The sequence below is a fragment of the Malania oleifera genome, chromosome 4 (genome assembly GCF_029873635.1).
Source record: "Malania oleifera isolate guangnan ecotype guangnan chromosome 4, ASM2987363v1, whole genome shotgun sequence".
Lineage (NCBI taxonomy): Eukaryota > Viridiplantae > Streptophyta > Magnoliopsida > Santalales > Ximeniaceae > Malania > Malania oleifera.
In genome coordinates, this window is record NC_080420.1 from 22,046,878 (window position 1) to 22,068,923 (window position 22,046).

Here is a 22,046-nt window from a genome sequence, read left to right on the forward strand (position 1 = left end):
GAAGAAGATGATAAGGTGTTAACACTACTGAATTCCTTGCCAACGTCTCATCACACGCATGAAAATCTGGTTACTACTCTTACATAGGGGAAAGAGACCCTAATTTTGGAAGAGGTGAGAAGCGCGTTGTTGGGGTTTTATCAAAGAATGAAAGTCTGCGTTGAAAAATCACCCGGGGAAGGTCTTGTGGTGATGGGTAACAATGATCGTGGGAGAGGAAAATTCAAAAATGAATCGAATCAAAAATCTTGAACTTTGCCCAATAAGAAAAAGGATATTTGGTGTTATAAGCGCAGTAAAAAGGGGCACATTAAACCAGAGTGTCCGGATCGAAAGAAATGGAACATTGAAAAGCAAGAAGGAACTTCAAAATCGGTAAATGTAGTTTAAGAAGGAAATTCAGATTGTAGTGATGGTGACATACTTTCATTTTCATCGGGTTGGATTGCCTCACGGACTCGTGGATCCTTGATGCAGTGTTTTCTTACCACATGACTCCAAATAAGGAGTGGTTCAGCACCTACAGGTTAGTAAATTCAGGTTCAGTTCTTATGGGAAATGATGTTTCTTATAAGATCATTGGAATAGGAAATGTATGAATCAAAATATTTGATGGTGCTCTAAAAACTCTATGTGATGTAAGTTTTGGACCTACGGAAGAGTCTAATTTCATTAGGCACTTTGGACTGTAATGGACTCACTTACAAGTCTGAAAGTGGAGTTATGAAGGTGAACAAAGGCAATTTAATGGTAATGAAAGGGTTAAAGTTAGATGGAAATATTTATTCACTATTGGGGACTACGGTTGTAGGTGGAGCTGTAGCTGTAGATATTCAATGTGATGAAACCACCTTGTCGCATATGTTGCTGGGGCATATGGGTGAATATGACATAAAAGAACTTCACAAGAGAAAACTCTAGAAAAGTATGAAAACATGTAAAGTGAATTTTTGCAAGTTTTGTGTTCTTGGGAAGTAAAACAGGATGTAATTCAAATCATCTATTCACAAGACGGAAGGTATTCTTGATTACGTATATTCTGATGTTTGGGGGCCTATTAGAGTAGCATCAAAGGGAGGACATGCATGTTTACTTTGTGAGTTTTGTTGACAACTACTCGCAAAAATTTTTAGTATACCTCATGCGGCACAAGTATGATACGTTTACCAGGCTTAAGTTATGAAAAGCTGAAGTGGAAAACTAAATGGGGAGGAGAATCAAATACCTCAGGTCAAACAATGGGACTGAGTACACTGATTTTAGGTTCATAGAGTTTTGTGAGCAGTGGCACATTAAGAGACATTTCACTGCTCACCGGACATCTCAGTAAAATGGTGTGACTGAAAGGATAAACTGAACTCTAATTGAAAGATTCAGGCTTAATGTAGGGCTAGTGAAGAACTTCTGGGCAGAGGCAATTATTATGGCTTGTTTCTTGGTAAATCGATCGCTAAGGACATCACTAGAGGAGAAAGTGGCCAAAGAGGTATGGACGAAAAATACGGTAGACTATTCTGAATTGAAGGTATTCGGTTGTCTAACTTATGTCCATATGTCTAGTGAGGAGAGATCGAAGCTTGACACTAAGTCTAGACACTACATCCTTTTAGGGGATCAAAAGGATGTGAAGGGGTTCAAGATGTGGGATTCAATGGCAAACAAGGTGGTGATAAGTAGGGATATAGTTTTCGATGAGAAAGTCATGGTGAAACATACTCCAGTTAATGAAGAAGAGAAACAGTAGCCAGAAAACTAGAGCATTGATAAGCATATTGTGCAAGTGGAGTTAGAAACTCAAGGCAATGGCAATAATCTTAGTCCCTCAGTTGCAAGGAGTTCTAGTTCGGGAAACTAGCAAGTCGACAATGTTCCTATACGGAGATCTAGATGCATTATTAAACCACCGCAAGGTTTGGGTTTGAAGAGTTAGTATCTTATTCTTTCATTACTAGAAGCAATGATCCAAGTATATTTCAAGAGGTAGTGCACGACCAATAGAAAAGTAGGTAGATGGCTGCTATGATTGAGGAAATGGAGTCGCTACAAAAGAATCAAACTTGGGATTTGGTAGCGCTTCCAAATAGGAATAGAGCGATAGACTGCAAATGGGTATATAGAAAGAAAGAAGCAATTTCAGAAAAGAAAGGAGAAAAGTTCAAGGCACGGTTAGTGGCAAAGGGGTACTTACATAAGAAGGTAATAGATTGTGATGAAATCTTTTCACATGTGGTCCGACACACTTCCATGAAGGTTGTGTTGGGTTTAGTGGTTCATTATGATTTACATTTGGAATAAATGGATGTGAAGATGACATTTCTTCATTGTGACTTGGAGGAACAGATTTATATGGTAAAGTCGAAGAGATTCAGTGAACCTAGGCAAGAGCATTTAGTTTGCAAGTTGAAGAAGTCTCTTTACATGCTAAAACAGTCTCCAATGCAATGGTACAAAATATTTGACTCCTATATGATTAGGATAGGCTATAGGAGGTATGAATATGACTACTGCATATATGTGAAAGACCTTGATGTCAGTTCTCTTATTTTCTTATTATTGTATATTGGTGACATGTTAATAGATGTGAAAGATTTAATTTAGGTAAATCCATTAAAGGATCTGTTGCATAAAGAGTTTGACATGAAGGATCTTGGTCCAACCAAGAAGATACTTGGGATGGTGATTCACTGGGATATAAATGCAGGGAGGTTGTGGTTATCTCAGAGCGGTTATGTGGAGAAGGTGTTGGAAAGGTTTAGCATGGCTGATGCTAAACTAGTATGTACACCTCTTGTGAGTCACTTTAAATTGTCTACTGTTGAGTTCCCAAATACAGATGATGATATCCGGGACATGTCAAAGGTCCTTTATGCTAGCACTGTGAGGAGTTTAATATATCCCATGGTGTGTACAAGACCAGACTTAGAACATGCAATAAGTGTGGTGAGTAAGTTTCTCTCTAATCAAGGTAGACAGCATTGGGAAGCCGTCAAATGGATTTGCATATACTTATGGCGTACTTCTAGTTATGGTATCATGTTCGGCAAGTAACACGATAGTCCATCAGTTGTAGGATTTTGTTATGCTGATTAACCAGGGAATATGGATAACAGAAGGTCTACAATGAGTTATGTTTTTACTTTTGTGGGAGGATCCATCTGTTGGAGGTCCATGGTACAATCCTTGATAGCATTGTCTACAGTTAAGTCTGAATATATGGCAGTTGCCGAAACTGCAAAGGAAGCCTTATCGCTTACCGATTTGGTCAAGGAGCTGGGTATATAGTAAGGTAGGGTTGTGTTGCATTGTGAAATTAGAGCACCATCTACTTGGCGAAGAATCAAGTGTACCATGCTAGAACCAAGCATATTGATGCAAGGTTCTACATGGTCTGGGAATTGATTACTTCAGGTGAACTTAAACTGGAGAAGGTTCACGCATCTGAAAACGCAGCAAACATTTGACAAAACCGATTACTACTGAAAAGTTCAGGCATCACTTGGACTTACTTCATGTATCCAAGTGCTAGAAGGGAGACAGACCCAACCTAATGTTCCAAAGTCAAGGTGGAGCATTGGTTTATGTTTTTCAGATTTCTCCTAAGGTGCAGATATTTGCCAAGGTAGAGATTGTTGCGTTTTATGGCTCATATCTTTGAGTGGTGGACATACACAAGAAAGAAAAGCATAGTTTAATTAGCACTGGGGTAAACCATCGACAGTTTGGCTCTTACCATCGATGGTTTGGCTAAAATCTTAGAATGTTGCTCTCGAAATATTTCCTTCAAAGGAACTGTCGACGACTGTCTAAATGTTGCTGAGACGGTTTACTCTCAGTATCTTAACTCTTAGACGGTTTGGCTCGGGGCAACGAGGCTGATTTCAAATTTTGAATACAAATGTTAGTGTGGTTGGGTGTTTGGAGGGAAACCTCCATAGCGTTTATAAATATATCATTCTGGATATATTCTCATTATAAAAAGATCATTGTATTGTCTCCTTCGGCACCAAAATAGTGAAACTTTACCAATTGCTCCTATGGATGTAAACATTACTGAACCACGTAATTCCTTTTTGTTTTTGTGTTGATTTTATTTGCTTTCATATATATTACATGGGTGTGTTCCATATTTTTTCTTCATTGGTTGCTGCATTTGATTTTCACTGTATAAATTAGAGTTTATTCACAACAAATCACAAATTCAAGACACAACAAAGTAATCAAATTAAAATTTGGATCAATTGCTACTTACTTTAAGCAAAGTCTAATCTATTGCCTAACTATCCTCATAATCTACCCATAATATTTCAGATCTTTATTACATTACATAAGATATGTTGTGTCCTTTTTTCCATATTTTATAGTACCTCCATTGAGTAGTTCCATGGTCGTTCTTCACTTTTGTTACATGTTTTTAACTTCTTAGGCTATATAATTGCATGCTTAGCAATAACACAATGAGTAGTTCCAAGGTCGTTATTCACTTATATTAAAAATAATGCTCCAACATGATATGTTGTCCTTTAATTTCCATCCCCTTTTCTACATACACAAGTGGATGATGCCATGTAATTATGATACTTACATGGTCTCAACTTGCCAAGCATAAGATACTATCGCAAGCTTGATCATATAGAGGATGCCAAACATCTCTAAATCAACCAATAGAAACTCTTATATCCCCAAGAGAAATAGAAAATTAACCAATATCAAATTAGTTGGACACCTCTTGCCTTGACTATTTTGGCTTTAGAAATGAACATGTAATTTATCTCATAATGCAATTGATAGCTTAGTAATAGAAAGTATTATGACCTATATAGTATAAATTAAGTTTATAGAAGAAGAAAATGCTATAGTTGAAATTCTTTTCTTGATCTTTGTACCCTTATAATCCACCAATACAAAAGTGGAACTAATTGGTTGGTTAATTAGACAGCTAAATTGTTCAAACTGATAAAACAAAGTGGATGCAACATGTTAAATAATTAAGAAGAGCACAACACAAATTTCCTCTATTGTCATTAATTTTGAGTTTGAAACCTCATGGAAGGTCTTCGTAGAAAGTACTCTAAAAAATTTAATTGCTTTAGATCTCAATAGGAAAATTTGATAGATTTATTGGGCAGGTCTAATTCAGTAATTATGTTACCTTATCAAATGAAAATATTGGCCCTAGAAAGGATGGGACATTTGTAAATATGATATAATGTGATAAAGGAAAAGTATTCAAGCCTCTTATGCATATCTTATTGATCCAACCTAGCCATATGATGTATTTGATGGAACTTTAAGGAAATATATATTGGGAGTTGTGGATTGAACCTCTCACATTCCCAGTAAATTTTCAAGAAATGAACATAGATCTTGCCTATGGTGTGCTCCTTTTGGGGAGGCCTATAATGAAGCAATCATCCTCTTTTTACATAAATTAAAGTTGAAATATATCATTGATGGTCACATAGTCACCCCATTGTGGCTAAAGATATAAGTTAATTCCAAATGAGTTACAATACCATGCAATGAATCTACGAAGGGAGCTTTTAAATTTCCTTTTCAATTATTCAAAGTAGTGAATGCCATATTGGCTATGAAAAACCATTCCTTTTGACCGAGTTTGTTCTTTTGTATCTTTTGTTAGCAAGTTCTAAAAAGTTCCAAGGACAAAGATTGCCCCTTTAAGGGAATAGAAAGCCAATTAAAATATTTAAAATGAATGAGAGGTTTGGATATATCTATAATCATAATAGAATTGATAGGGTACATAAAAGTATAGAAAGAAAAGAGGAGAAAAAGCATATGCATCTTTGCAGCAACAATCCACAAATAGATTGAGAGTTCTCTCATTTCATAAAAATAAAAAAATAGTAAAAGAATGTCCATTCGTTAAAGAAGAAAGCCAATTGAACTCTTTAAAGTGGATGAGAGAGGTTTGGATCTACGTAGAAGCCTAGTAGAGTTGAGAGGGAAAAATTATAGAGAGATAAGAAAAAGATTCCCCATCTTCCCAATAACATTTTTGTTGACTTTTTGAGTCTGTCTCCTATTTTGATTATGACAAACCACGATATCTCATATATGTGCTAAGTTTATGAACAAGTTTACTTTTCTAAGCATGGATGACAAATGAGAAATGGAAGCCGAGAAGCAATTAAAGGAGCACATCTTTTGACGCATTCCATGAAATTGCAAAGAAGCAAAGCATGAAGTTCTCATTTATTTTAAGTGGTATTTTTTGTATTTATCATTCGAGTTTGTAATAATATATAATCCAAGGTTTGTAATAAGTAATGCATGACATGCATGGTAGGAACTATAAGCTCAGTAATGACCGTAGACACACTTTAGGGCTGACTTCGGTCGACCGAAAGTTTTTTAGGCTAAATTAAAGAGTCTTGACCTTAGATAGACCCTAGGTCCCTGCACATAACTTTAAACTCAAATCAGGACTTAAATTCACACTTTAAGTGTGTTCGGTCAACCAAACCTGAACTTACATAGAAGCTTCGGTCGATCGAACCTCCCAGAGTCAACTTATTGACTATTCAGTCGACCATTTTAAAATGAACTTGAACTGTATGGTCGACTGAACTGACACGTGGGTGATTCCCAACGCTTTGGTCGACCAAACCCTTAGTTAAAATCTAACCTAATCGACCGAACATCAGAATATGGTCAACCGAACCTTCCCTGGTCGACCAAACCTTGGAGGGTCCAAAATCGCCTAAATATGGTTGACCAAAACTTTAGTTCAAAAATGTCATGGTCAACCGAACTTAGTGATTTGGTCGACTGAACCTCAAATATGGTCGACCAAAACTCTCGGGTTGCTTGATTTTTAGCGAGGTTAAAACGGGTTAATTTTATTAAACATATTTAAAAAAAATTTAATAATTCTCGTGGTGTCCCCAATGGTCATAATTTGTGGCATGTCTATATATAGGGCCTCATCTACTTAGATTAAGGATTTATTAGCATTTTTTATTAAGTCAAAATTCTCTGAAATTTCCAAAGCTCACTCTTCCAAAAACAAAGTCTATACACTCACCTTTTGTTATTCCCTTGCAAAATCTAGCTTGGTGAGAGTACCTTGAGTGATTTTACATTTTCTATACTAGCTTAAACTCTCATTGATTTATTGCTTGATTGATTTTGTATTGAGAGTTTTGGCCAAAGTTTTTTCCCCCCGGTTTATTTAATAACTTCATTGTGTGGGAAAAACTTTGAAGCTTATGAGTCTTGGCATTTGTATTGCAAGACTCTGAGGCTTGTATTTTGATTGTCATAAAATTATTTTTGACAAGTTTATATTTCAAATATCTCTTAAGTTAATATTTTGAGATAATCATTTTTTGAGATATTTTGAATATTTTTTTTTTGGAACTCTTTGAAACCCTAGTTGTGATTGATTAATATTGATACATAATTTCAAAGATAAATTGATTATACACTCTTGAACTTGACTGCATACTAACATTAGATTGAGTGTCATCACACATATTGCATAGAGCTTATAGATCCTATCTTATTGATTTGTATTGATTGATATTGGTACAAATATGCTTGTTAGAGAAGCACATACATTGTACACAAAATTGTATTTTGAATTGGATGTATTCTAGGCGTTGCCTGAGAGGGTTTGATCTAACTCATAAGGATCGGTATAGTAGGGCCTTCTCCGCCCCGTAAGGAGAGTATGTAAAGGTTGAGGTTAGCCCTAGTGTATTTTGACCTGATTGTAAATGGTACCGCTCCACCTGTTAAGTAAGCAATAGTGGTAATCATCGGGCTTGCGAGTGAGGCAGGGACGTAGGCAGTATTGATCGAACCCTGATAACATATCGTGTGTCTACTTTATAATTTCATAATTTATTTACTGCACATGTATGTTATTTTCATTAAACTATGAATGCTACGAATGATTTAATTTTCGTATATTATATTTATCTGCGCATTTGGGATTGCATAGACAGACCCTAGGTCGTGTTATACTGCTGCTGGACATTGAACTTAGGACAAAATTTTTAATACCCAATTCACCCCTCTCTTGGGAATACACTAATTCCAACAAATTCACTACTTGATTGAGAGAGTTCATTCTTTTCATCATGAAAAATAGTAAAAGAAAAGTGTTGCTTATTTTACCACACACCATGCATCTTTAGCAATGGTATTTTTAAGACAACTACTTCTATAGGTTTCATTAGGAAGCAAAACTAGGAAATACAAAAATGTTCCTAACTAAAAGAGTGAATTAACCTCTTCATGGAGGTTTTAGAATTTTTTTTTCTTTTTTTTAAGAACGCAAACTTTATTGATATGCTCTCACTTTTTGCGGAAGAATACCGTGATTACAAGACAAGCATTGAGAGATTACAAATAAAGAAATTAAAAGCCTCCCAAAAACAACAACCAACCAACCAACCAACCAAAACAGGATTAGAAATCCAAACAAAGCTAAATAAGAAACAAATCTAAATAGACCTATCAAAAATAAAAATAAAAAAATAAAATAAAATAAAATAATCTAAACCTACCAAACAAAAATCGAGAGGTTGAACTAATGATGAAAGGAAGTGAGACCCAACCTATCCATCTAAAGGATACCTTTCGAAAAGAATTAGAGCTCTCAGCTAAAGAACTAACCCAATATCGAATACTTCTCCCCGTCTGATCCGCACTTTGATAAACTCCATCCATTCTCGCTTTACATCTTTGATTCCAGAGGCACCATGTAATCAAACACGGTCTTGGTCCATGACCTCGGGATGAGTTTATTTGAATGGACCTAGACTTTTTTCCTTTCAATTAACCAATTCCCTTTATTCAATATTTTATTTTTGTGCCGATTTTCTCTTCTTCTTATTTTTAAGTTTGTAAAATATAATGGTCACACTTCTGATGATTTCTATGTTTGATCACCAAGAATTCAATCTTCTTGACCATTTAGCTATTAAGAGACTTGATGGGAAGAAAATAAGATGATGAATCCTAAGAGTGAGGAAGATAATGAGAAGTTAATATATATATATTGGCACAAAATGAAAAGGGCAATTTAAAAAAAAAAAAAAAGAGACTTGTAAAGCTCTCTTTGAGAATGCAAAGACGCCTGTGTTTTCTTAGTCATGTTAGAAGAAGTTGGGATTAGATGCTAACATTTTCAAATATAAAGTACTACTTAAGTCATTTTACAAGATGGCTAAATAGAAATTTAGGAGAGAGAAGATTATAATCCTATTGTATGTCTATTAAAAAAGGTGGAAAATAGCTTAATTAATGCTTAGTTTATAGATATGTCAATATATTTAAAATAGGTTTCAAATACAATCATGACGTCTGCAAAAATGGAAGAGTGTGAATGTGTGTCAAGAACCAAAACCAAAACAGATTCAGGCCAAAGTATGATTTTCTACTTCAACACATTTATTGTTGGTTAATATCATGCCTAACAAGTAGTATTGTTTCAATCATGGACAAATTCTCTCAGGTTAAATTCATATTAAAGTGGCTAAAAAGGAAAAAGAAAAGACAACTATTATCACATAGTTAGGCACCTCATTTACATTAATATAAAGAACAATAGGACAACATATCGAAGCACCATGTTTACTATCTTCTTCATGACCTAATGTACAAGGGAATTGAAATCTAGGTTGATGATCAATAGATTGCAAGGTCCAATAACTTTGTCTCTTAAAATAGAGGAAATTTTATTGCACAAAAATTCTTACGGACTTAAAAAGGGGGGGGGGGGGGGAGGAGTTGGATGGTAATATTTTCATTTTCTCAAAAGGGGTATAAGGGTTTCAAGATGGGGGGAAGGATGGGGATGGGCTACAACTCAAGCCCAAATGGCTTCCCAATGGACAAAAAAATTAATTATAAAATTCTCTTAATGAAATTTAATCCTAATTATAAGTGTTAAACATATGTAGTGCTTCAACTTTAGTATATAAAAAATACACATGATAAAAATTCTAGACATCATCCATAATTATCTTTCTCCTCCATGTAGGAGTACTATGCATGTCACATGCATCAAGCACTATGCACTAATTCAAGCAATTTAAAGTATATTTCTACATTTGTGGAAAGGAAATTAATACTAAATTATTAATTTCATGCATTCCTCTAAAATTAAAATTTCCTAAACAATTGAGCCATACTTAAGTTAGAATATTCGACAAGATTAGATAGAGTTAAAGATAGTCACCTCCACCCCCAGGGTGTGGTTCAGGTGGTAGTGTGGGTTACAAGAGTGCCTTTCACGAGGTTAGGTGTTCAAACCCTCTTGGACTCGTTTCCGCCTCTAGACTCCTGAATTTACCCTCCCTTTGGAGTTGTGGGGTCAACTTCAAGGGGCGCAGGATTAGTCACGTGGACCGTAAAACAGACGCGTGGATACCCGGTGCGTATTCCAAAAAAAAAAGATAGTCACCTCCCCTAAAGTTTAGCAAAAAAAGAGAGAGACCTCTCATGAGATTTCAAAAATGTCATAAATCTCGCTTGAGGTTCCAAAAATGCCATAGAAATTTCCCTAAAGAACTTATCTTTTTACAAAATATAAGGGAAGATTTCTATTTTTATTTTTATTTTTGGCAAAACTCAAGGAAGGTTCCTGAAATTTTTGAAATCTCAAAAAAAGTTCTTAGCATTTTTGAATTCTTAGGAGAGGGCATTGTCTTGTTGTCAAACCTCAAAGAGGTCTTTCTTTTTCCCTATTTGATACTAGAAATAAATTTATTCTTATTAGTAATATTAATTAAGTTCGAATATGCCTTTACAATATAGTGTTTCTTTACTAGAGGATTCAAGTGGACATAGGTGGATTGCAAGACTTCTAGTAATATGAGGTCTTGGATTTAGTTTTATATGAAGTTCAGTCTTTGGTTAGCAAGAGGGAGTGGTGGGCTCGGTTATTTCTTCCCTTGATTTGGTTTTGATTGGGGGTCTAAAAGGCTCGTTTAGGTTGAAAATTTGGAATATTAATATATGTATGTGTGTGTGCACAAGTGTATAATGTTTTGCTACAACGATAACATCTTTATACGTAATAAATTTAGTTATTAGATTTTGGGCTTTGGCCCAGTGGTTCATTGAATCCCCTGGTGAGAATCCTCTTATGTTTAGAAAGGAAAAAAAGGGGGGGTTGGGGTAGGTGTAGGAGGGGGGATTTGGGTTTGGGGTGGGAGGAGGGAGGTTGTTTGTTATGGTATGCCACAACCTTATCCTTCTAAATACCTAATTTTACCTTAGTCTAATTTAATAATATTAATTACAATCCACAATCACATTTATCCTTCTAAATACCTAATTTTACCTTAGTCTAATTTAATAATATTAATTACAATCCACAATCACATGTTAATTGCTTACTTGGTGAACTTCTAATCTCATAATTGTTTTTTCAAGAGCTTGGGATTTGGTCACGAGGTATATCAGGTCTCCTCATCAATCCCAAAATCTAGGATGTAATAGAAGATTTATTTTGGTGGGCTCGAATCAGGGTTTGTTAAGGGCAATTCACTTCCATTAACCATAACTAAAGTGTTACTTGTCGCTTGACATTTCCTTATTTTCTTTTTAGCCACATTTCTACTATTGAGTAATTCAAATTGTCTTATTTCAAATCGATCAAAACCTCGTACACAATCATTACCCTTCCTAGATGAATAATAGTCACACCTTTATATGGAACTACAAATACCACCCTTCTCACTTCATTTGAGATCTTTTGGACCCTCATTCTTCTTAGAAACCTTCTCTTTCTAAACCAAGGTTTCTCTCTCTAAAACCATCCACATTTTTGCCCCATCCTCCCACGTGACACTTGAGCTCCTAAGAATTGCTTATTATCCTTTTTTGACAACCTATACTATATCTCATTACTTGTATGCAACACTACCTACCATCCTGATCTAAGAAGCCCATTGTAATCCTTAATTATCCTAGTAATAGGATTTTTATTGGATGGGATAAGAATTTAATAGCATTTTAAACTCTGATCTTATAGGCCATTGCCATTATTGTGGGAGCATGATGTGACCGTAAGTGTCCCAAGCAACTAAAAAGTGTCCCATTTGGAGAGACACTGTGGGAGTGTGAGTTTTGTGGGGTGGGGGACTCAAGCTGGTGAAGATTTTAATGGCACAAAAGCACAAAATAAATATAAAAAAATAATATATATATATATATATATTTATATATTTCTCATGCAGAAGGAACACGAAATACAAAAGGGGTTAGAAACTTTCAGTTCATATAAACTTTCATAAGAAACTTTCAGTTCAAACTAAATCATTGTCCCACCAAGGTCTCGACCATGCACCCGTACCCCAAGACAACCCCTCCCTCTCTAGTTTCCCTTTCACACTTGGCATGCAGCACACCCAACAAGCTAGCCCACCCGATCTCAACGCCAAACTAGCTGAGCACCTCTGTATGTATATATTATGCTCACTCAAAAGCTGCCCCAAACCTGTAGAAAAACCAAAATTTCTCTCCTTTCTTGCATGACCCAATTTGTCAGTTTGTAATATATATTGGCTCTCTCTCTCTCTCTCTCTCTCTCTCTCTCTCTCTGAATAGGTGGCGTGTAACAGCAGGCTAAGACGTCCGCCCTATCTCACTCCCATCCTCACTAGATCCCATCTTGAAACCGATTGATCGACGAAGGATCCATAAGTTGATGTGTCGTATAGGTCCGATCCCAACTCAGCCCTTCCTCCTGTGGCAGTGACCGGTCTCTAACGCCAGCTTCCGAGTCCCGGAGGCCTCCGGTCCTGCCCGGAAAACTGTGTCCAACTGGAGCACCAATGCAAGTGTAATTAGAGTCTTGCACTCCTCCTGCACCGTAGCTCTGGTTCGGGTGGCCGGCGAGCACGTGACCGATGTAGTAGTCGTGGGAGGGAGCCGGATACTGTGACGGATACGAGACGAGGGGAGCAGGCGATGAGTACAGATAAGGCGGTTGAGGCGGCGCCTGCGGCGGTGGGGGTAAGATGGAGGAAGAAGAACCAGCTGAGAACATTCTTGTTGGGTAGACTGATCTAAACGGCAGCGTTTGGTCTCCCATGTGACCTGCTTGATGGAAGCATCCCATTGTGATTGGTTGGCCGCTGTTGCATGATCTGATCAGAATCGGAGAATCTCTCATATCCTATAGTTAATTTACTCAAACAAGACAAAGGAAACCAGCAGAAGAAGATTTTTTGAACCAGGAGAATCAAGAGGTTATGTAACTTCTTTACAGTTCAGAATTATATAGGTCACTTTATTTCTCTGTATATATAAGGCTATGAAACTATCAGAAGATAACAGGAGAGAGAGAGAGAGAGAGAGAGAGAGAGAGAGAGAGAGAGAGAGAGAGAGAGAGAGAGAGAGAGAGAGAGAGAGAGAGAGAGAGAGAGAGAGAGGTGGATTTTTTAATATTAGAGACGTGATATATGCATACCCTACTGTGGGGATAGTCCCTTGAGCGGCCAGGTTATCGTTACTGAAAACCAGCTGACGAGCACAGTTCAGTCTCTCTGTCTCCCTCTCTGATGATTCCAACACAACCACAACACAACACAGCACAAATCAAATAAAAGTATCAAACCAAAGTAAAGAAGTATATAATAAAAATATAAAGAAAACTTCCAACCAAGAATTTCGGCCACACCTACTCTGTTTTTGTTTTCTTTCTTTGATAGAGAAGAAAAATTAATAAGATTGACATGACTGCACTTCTTCATGCCAAATCATTAAATTAACAACCAGCGTTCGTTCACTCTCTTATAACATTCTATTAAGTATATATATATATATATATATTACATATTAAAAGAAAAGAAATATTAGTTGTAGGTTGTTGGCGGAAGGAGCAGAGGTAGGTTAGATAGGGGTACTAAGAAAGAAAGGACTTGCCCTGGCGGTGGCGGTTCATGTGTCCCCCAAGAGCTTGAGATTTGCAGAACTTGAGGGAGCAAAACCTGCACTCATACACCTTCCCGCACTCCTCTTTTTCCCCGCTTTTCTTTTTCCTACACCCTGCAAACACAATACACAAACTCCCAATTAAAGCAACTTCCATGAGACAATTCTCACTCCCTCAACTCAAGCCCTAATTTCCATATCACGAAGCTCCGAAAAAAAAAATTAATAGGATGAAGAGTTTCCTTTCTCCTCCAAAAAAAAAAAAAGGAAAAAGAAAACTCTCGGACGAACTATTTGGGTTTTTCTTTCATTTTCTTCTCTACAGATTTTCTTTCTTAAAGTTATTTTTAATGATAAAGAAAGAAGAGAAATTTTATTCCTTTCTTTTTTCTTTTCTTTTCTTTTTTTCCTTCGCGCTAGCTTGATATAGACAATAGCATAGTAATCTTATATGTATATACCCGAAGAAGAAGCGCTGTCGTCGAAGACCTGTTTACCATCTCTAGCGGAATCCTCAGGCAAGTTGTTGAGGTCTAAAGGGTTGCTTTCCGGTCTCCTGCAAACAAATAATAATATTCACAGAGAGAGGGAGAGAGAAAGAGAGAGATAACATAAGATGGATAGACAGATGGAGAAAAAAAGATAAGGAAGAAGCAGGTGTGAAGGTTGTTGGGGGAGTGAGGCTAATTACATGGTACCGACAAAGAAAGACAGAAAATATGAGGTGAAAAATCTTCAGATGGAGATAACTAACGCTTGCAAAATTACAAAGCTTCAGTTTCAGACTGCAGTAGTAGTATAGAGGCTAGCTGAGTGAAGAAGGCGGAGATTTTATAAGGAGCTAGCTTGAAAGTTCTCTATCATTTTTATTTTTTCTTTCTGCCACGCCTTTTGAGGACATCTCTCTCTCTCTCTCTCTCTCATATGATATTAAAAGGGCACCAGGGGGTCTCGTGACTATAAAAAGAGGGTGGCATAGTGGGAGGGGTCTTAAACAAGGGATAGAGTCATTTGGCGAGGTGGAGGAGGGACGGGAATGAGAGGGACGTTGCCTTGAGTTTTGCCACGCTACGAAGAGCCTAGGCCTTGCCCTATACAACTAGTAGTATCATGATAGTCGATCCACTTATAAAACAACGAATTGAATATAAAAGCCTAATCAAAATAATCCTTACGATATCTGCATCGCTTTCCCACAAGCGATGACAATCAAATACGCATGTCCTTCCCACGTCTAGCATTAAAGTAATTCCCAGAAGTACTACTGCAACATATATATGACATTTACTGCATACACAACGAAAGCAAAGGAGACAAGCCAAGCCTTGCAAACCCTGCAGCTGGCCCTTGTCATCATGCGTCTTCATGAGAAGGAAAGCCACAGAAAGTGGAGATTATGATCCACATGCTGCTCACCAACAAGTCTGCCCATGGATCATGGCCGGAACTGATCACACTATGTAGTGTATATATAGTGTTGAGATTTTAAATGGATCCTATATAAGCACCATTATATATGCTTTTATCGGATTCGATTTTGTTAAAAGGGAGAAACTCTAGATTGTACGTCTCTAAACACTGTACAAGGGGCCATCCTTTTATAGCTAAAGGAGGCAGACTATAAGGGTAACATAGGAAGATACAAGGGTAACTTAGGAAGATATGCTAACATCCCTCCTCAAACTCAAGGTGTTATTGAAGATGTCAACTGGAGTTTGCATACTAAAGCACGATGGGGACCAAGTGGATGAGCATTTGTGAAGATATCAGTCAATTGATCAGTCGAAGGAACGGACAGGAGGCGAAGTTTCCCTTCCTAAAGATGATGACGCACAAAATGACAGTCGATCTCAATGTGTTTGGTACGTTCATGAAAGACATCGTTGTGAGCGATCTAGACAGCACTATGATTGTCACAGTAAAGCGAAGTGCTCGGGGGCTAAGGAACACTCAAATCTTGGAGAAGCCAACGAAACTAAAGAAGCTCAGAAGTAGTATCAAAAAGAGCCCGATACTCAGCCTCAGTGCTAGAGTGAGCAATAACAGTCTGCTTTTTACTCCGCCAAAAGATAAGAGAGTCACCGAGTAGAAAAAGAAAACCAGTGGTAGACCGACGATTAGTAGGGTCCCCTGCCCATTAAGCATTTGAATAAACCTGCAACATCAAGGATGAGTGAGAAGGGAAAAAAGCCCATGAAATAATGTTCCCTTCACATATCGTAAGATGAGGAGAACAGCTGCATAGTGAACAGAACAAGGAGCCGACATAAACTGGCTAACAAGGTGCACTACATAGGTAATATCTGGTCTAGTGATAGTGAGATAAATCAAGCTTCCAACAAGCTATCGGTAACAAGTGGCATCGGGAAGGAGCTCCCCATCAGGAGGATAGAGTTTGATGTTGGGCTCCAGAGGACTATCAGTTATCTTACAATCTGTGATACTAGCACGTGTGAGAAGATCATAAGCATATTTGGCTTGAGTCAAAGAGTAGCCAACAGAGGTAAGAGACACTTCTAAGCCAAGGAAGTAGAGAAGAGAACTGAGGTATTTCATCTCAAACTGTTGATATAGAAATTGCTTAAGCTCATGAATACCAGAAGTATCATCACCAATAATGATCATATCATTAACATAAAGTAGTAGAATAGTGATGTCAGTAGCAGTGTGACGGGTAAAAAGGGCTGAATCGTAAGGACTAGAAGCAAATCTAAGTTGTGCAACAGTGGAGTTAAACTTGGAAAACCAAGCACGGGGGGCTTGCTTAAGCCTATATAAAGCACGGCAGAGACGATAGACCTTACCAAGAGGATGAGCGTATCCTGGAGAGGGCTGCATATATACCTCCTCAGCCAAATCACCATATAAGAAGGCATTCTTGATATCCATCTGAAATAAAGGTCATCGTCTGGCAGAGGCAACAGCCAAAAAGGATCGAATGGAGGTAATACGAGCAACAGAGGTAAATCTCTCCTCATAATCAATGTCATATTCCTGAGTAAAGCCCTTTACCACTAAACGAGCTTTATGTCTTACTTCAGAACCGTCGGAGTTCGTTTTTCATTTATACACCCATTTGTTCCCAACTACAGTCTTTCCAGGAGGCAGGTCAACTAGGTCCCAAGGATGAGTTTTGTGAAGTGTGTCAAGTTCTTCAGACATAGCTTGCTGCCAAATAGGAACAAAACAAGCTTCGCGACAATTGCGAGGCCTGTGAAGGGAGTTAAAAGTAGAAAAACAGTGATAATCACTAAGATAGGTAGGAGGTGCCCTTACCCGACTAGAACGAAGGACATCCAAATCAGAGGACTTAAGCGGAATGGATGCGACGGCAAGATCATCAGACAGTCCAGGTTTATGAGAGACAGACACAGAGTGATCACCTGATGAGCTGTCATGACTTGCATTAGAGGAAAAATCGAGAGAGGGATCTATGGCAAGGTTAGTGAAAATGGGAGAGTATGAGGGACAATTGGAAGAAAATGGAGAGATACTAGTGAACATTTTTTGTTCCCAAAACTGAACATGTCGAGAGACTCAAAGATGCTTGGCTATGGGGTCGTAGCACCGATAACTGTTGTGTTCAATGCCATAACCAAGAAAGCAACAGAGACGAGAATGAGGTTCAAGTTTTCTATGTTCATGAGGTGAGAGCAAAACAAAGAAAGCACAACCAAATACTTTGAGAAGAGAATAATCAGGTACCTTTTCATAGAGAGCCTCGTATGGAGATTTATTGGAAAGAGTAGGGGTTGGAACCCGATTAATAGTGTAAACAACAATTAGAGCAGCTTCACCCAAAAAGGATTCTGGGAGGGATGTAGAGAAGAGTTGAGAGCGAACAATGTCAAGAATGTAGCGATGCTTACATTCTACACAGTCATTTTGTTGGGAGGTGGATGGACAGGATCGATGGGATAAGGTTCCGGCCTCATGAAGTTCTTCAATGAAAGGGGTAGAAGTATATTCCAAGGCATTGTCGGACCGAAAGAATTTAATAGTGTGATCAAACTGAGTTTTAATCATCCGCTTAAAGTCACGAAAAACATTAAGTAACACAGTACGATCATACGAAAGATAAATTTATGTATACTAAGAGTAATCATCGATAAAAATAACAAAGTAACGATACCCGCCCTTAGTAAGGATAGGAACAGGTTCCCAAATATTAGAATGAACCAAATCAAAAGGTGCAGAAAATAAAGAATTACTTTCATTAAAAGGTAAAGTTTTCTATTTCCCAAGTTGACAAGGCATACAATCAAAAAGTTCAAACTTAACATTTCCTAAGCAACCACTAGAAGCTAACATTTCCTCTTCCTACACTTAAGATTGCTCTTGCGGAGCTCATTTCTGAGGAGACACGACAACAGATTCATCGGGTTCATTCTACCGATATGGTCTTGGCTACTTCTCCGTCTAGGGATCGAGCGTAAAGTTGAGTAAGAACTGAGTAAGAAGCTCGAGTAGTCTCAAATTCATCCTGGATATGCATCATAAAGTATAGGAACTGACGTTGATCCCGATATGCAGCAAAAAGCTTAATCGACTGCTTATCAGAAAAAGCAGGGTCGGCTTGAGAAAGCTTATCTCAAACGCCACTAACCTGAGCATGAAACTCGGTAATAGACTGTCCAGGTTCCTGAAGCATCTGAGAAAGCCTAGTTTCCAACTGAAACTCGAGAACAGCATCACTGCCACAATTGTATCGTTTTGCCAAAAAATCTCAAGCAAGTTTGGCATTACAAAACTTAGGAAGTAGACTCTGAATAGTAGGAACTGATGTATTAATAAACCATAAAAGGATCTTACAGTGAGTACTTACCCATTCATCAAGAGCCTCATCAAACTCCTATGTAGATTACGTGGCAGTTTTGGTGGGTTTTGGTTTTGTTCCAGGGACAAAACGCCATAATCGCCGACCAATCAAAAAAACTGACATTTTTTTAGCCCAAGCATTGTAGTTTGAGCCATTCAAAACAATCTCAATAGGGCGAGCAACATTAGTTAAAGACGCCATTAAAAAAATGGTTAAAACTAACCAATGTAGAGCAAAAAGCAATTTAACGGAATCGGAGAGACGAATCTGGGAGATACGAGCACTCTAGGAGACAAGTCTGAAAGATACCACGCTGAAAAACTGGTGCTTCGGCAGAGAAAGAATGCTGCCAAAGAGAGCCGAATACAGAACTGAGAGGTGAGGCGGCTCGCTGCGCGGAGAGCTATCTATATCCTGCACTTGGTGGTCATGTAGAAAAAAAAAATGCAAGAACAATATTTAAAAATTTGAATCACAATAAAAATAAAAATAAAACCGGGGGGGGCTTCTCTAGTTCCGGTGGGGTTTCTCTCACTCACAATCGGAGTGGAGACCAGTACTTCAGCCCACCGGCCGTGCGAAGGCACCACCAGATGTTGCAACAGCAGAATTGTTGCTGCTACTTCCGGAGAGACGAAGCCAACGAGACGACGCTGATAGACAAGAGAAACAGAGTGGCAGAGCAGAGCACTAGAGAATCAAGAATGCCGGAGAATCAAGAACATCGCCAAAGATGCTGCCAGAAAGTCAAGAAGGCCATGAGACCAAGATGTCTGAGAACTGAGAGGTGCAGCAGCAAAGTCCACGAGACATCGAAGAACTGAGATGACGCCGGAGATTGAGAGAGCTAAGGGGGGCTACCACTGAGAACGAAGCACGAATAGATGCCAAAGAAGGAGTAATAGAGGCGAGCTGTGATTGAGTTCAGAGAGACCGATATGGTGACAAACTGAGGGATGCTGCTGAGAGTTGGGATTCTTCCAAAGTGCTGAATGAAGCGCCAAAGAAGAACTAAAAACTGAGACGACGAGCTGAGAGAAGACTACGTGCATGGGAAAGCGGCGACGATAACACACCAAAAAAATAATAATAATAATGGCAACACCGAGAAGCCAAGGGAACACCTAGAGGTAGCCAGAAGATGGACGAGGGGTACTGCTGCGGTTGTTGGAAACAGGTAGAAGGAGTGTCACGCCCCGAACCCGAAAATGGGACCTAGGGGTGAAAAATATAATCTAGCATGTCCCTGTACCATAAAAAACAACCAAAGATACAGGACAAAGGATGAGGATCCGACCCCATGGGGTTTCCAGGCACCCAAAACTCATCTAAATACAATCATATACGCAGCAAAAAAAGGTTAATCTATATATATAAGCAGTACCATACTAGAGTCTATACAAGAGTAGAAACAGACTCTAATACACAACGTACAACTGGGTGCCCAACACATCCCAAAAAGGCAACCCACCAAAATACAGTCCTAACACTTACCTAAGCGCTAACCGCAGTACACCGGCCACTACGCTCCCTACACTAGGACGCTAGTTCCGATTACTCGAAGGACGTGTAAAAATGTACGTATAGCAGGGGTGAGACACCTCTTAGTAAGGAAGAACACAGGTTATATCGGTGTGTGGCATTTGAGTGTTATCATGATGCAATATACACGCAGTTAAATGCAGTTCAGTACTAATTTCACAATAGTGCCTACAAGAACACACACACATGATCAGCAATCCCGGTGTCGTCACACCCATCAGTCCAAAGCTGGCCCGTGACATACGGTGTTGGTCTGTAGCCAACCCGCGAACAATGCGCCACCAGCACATCGCTAGTCCCCGACTCCCATGGCATCGTACCAGCGCTAACTGGTGGATCCACAACCTTCGGCCTGATCTGCCGGAATAGGCTCATGCCCTTATAAAGCCAGACCTCTACCAATCCATGGCCAGCAATTTCATACGCCCTCGGATATAGAGTCGGACACTCTCAGTACCTGGAACAATTCGAAACCGCGTTCCTACTAGCATTTCAACCAATCACATGCACATGCATGCTCATATAACCAAACAAACCACACCCATTTGGTAATCTAAAATCATGGTTTTCCAAACATATACTGTTTAAAACAAGTCAAGGCACGACCATCCCTTTAACATAGTATAAATCAACATATACGCTCGGTTTTCAACAAAACCAGGGATGCATCACGTCGCCCCCTGACTCACTCAAAAAAATGAGCAGTTCGGAAGCTATCCCAAGTCTAGGAGTTCTGTCGTGTAATATTAAGCCCAAGGGCTAGATCGTCTCCTTAGGGAATGCGTTTTAATCTCAAAATTTACGTTCGTCCAATCAAAAACACAAATGTACTTAACTTAGTTCAGATTCGGGATTTTCAAAGTTGTTGAGATTTATTCAAACTAATTAAAATAACACGCAAAGTAAAACCCTAAAACTAACATATGTGGAACTAAGAAGCAAACAATGGAAACCCTAGTCTACTCGAGGAAACAACGAAGCACATTAACTAAAAATGGGAACTTTAAACATGGAATTAAAACACGTAGGAAAGGAAACTCAACCAAACACACGCACGCAATAAAAACCAAATTTTTAACATGAACCAAAAATTACGAACCAACATCACAATTTAAGATACGCAAACGGTAACGGAACATAATAAAAATGAAAACTTTGGTAAGACTAACCCTAGACTAATCGAACTTCAATCAAGAATTAAAAGGTAACTACTTTAATTTCTAAGAGAAAGACAAATAGATAAATAAATGAACACTATGGTAAAAATAAAGAACCTAATTACATTACCATAAAAACTCTCACTTTAATAAAAATCCCAAAGGTAGTCAAGTACAAAAGAAACTTTAGAAATTTAAACTATTGTTCAAGCAAATAGTAATAAGACTAAAGAAAATAAAAAAAAAAAACTAAAAGAAAGGAAAAGAGAAAGAAATAAATTAAAGAAAAAGATAAAAAGAGAGAGAGAGAGAGAAAGAGAGAGAGAGAGAGAGAGAGAGAGAGAGAGAGAGAGAGAGAGAGAGAGAGAAATATCCAGCCATGGAAGTCTTCGGGTGGCTGCAGAGACTCGGGGCTACTGTGATGAAACTGCTCGGGTTGCTGTGATGAAGGCTGGAACAGGGGGCTGCCTGGAGGATGGGCTGGTAGTGGCAGCAGGCTACTGCTGCTGCTTCGGTTAGCTAGCAGGCTGGTGGTGGCCGAGTTTCTTCTATCGTACCAGTAGGGGCTGGTGGTGCTCTGTTCAGAGGAGAGGCTGCTACAGTTGGTAGGAGTT

The 22,046-nt window shown here is 38.4% G+C and overlaps 1 protein-coding gene across 1 annotated transcript; it reads right to left on the reverse strand.

Moving 5' to 3' along the window:
- Positions 1-12,637: 12,637 nt before the first annotated feature.
- Positions 12,638-15,353, reverse strand: LOC131153722 (zinc finger protein JAGGED-like). Its single transcript, XM_058106169.1, has 5 exons — positions 15,331-15,353; positions 14,376-14,470; positions 13,906-14,028; positions 13,469-13,538; positions 12,638-13,103 (listed from the first exon to the last, which is right to left on the reverse strand). Exons 1-5 carry the CDS (start codon positions 15,351-15,353, stop codon positions 12,638-12,640), a joined length of 777 nt encoding a protein of 258 aa, XP_057962152.1.
- Positions 15,354-22,046: the final 6,693 nt, after the last annotated feature.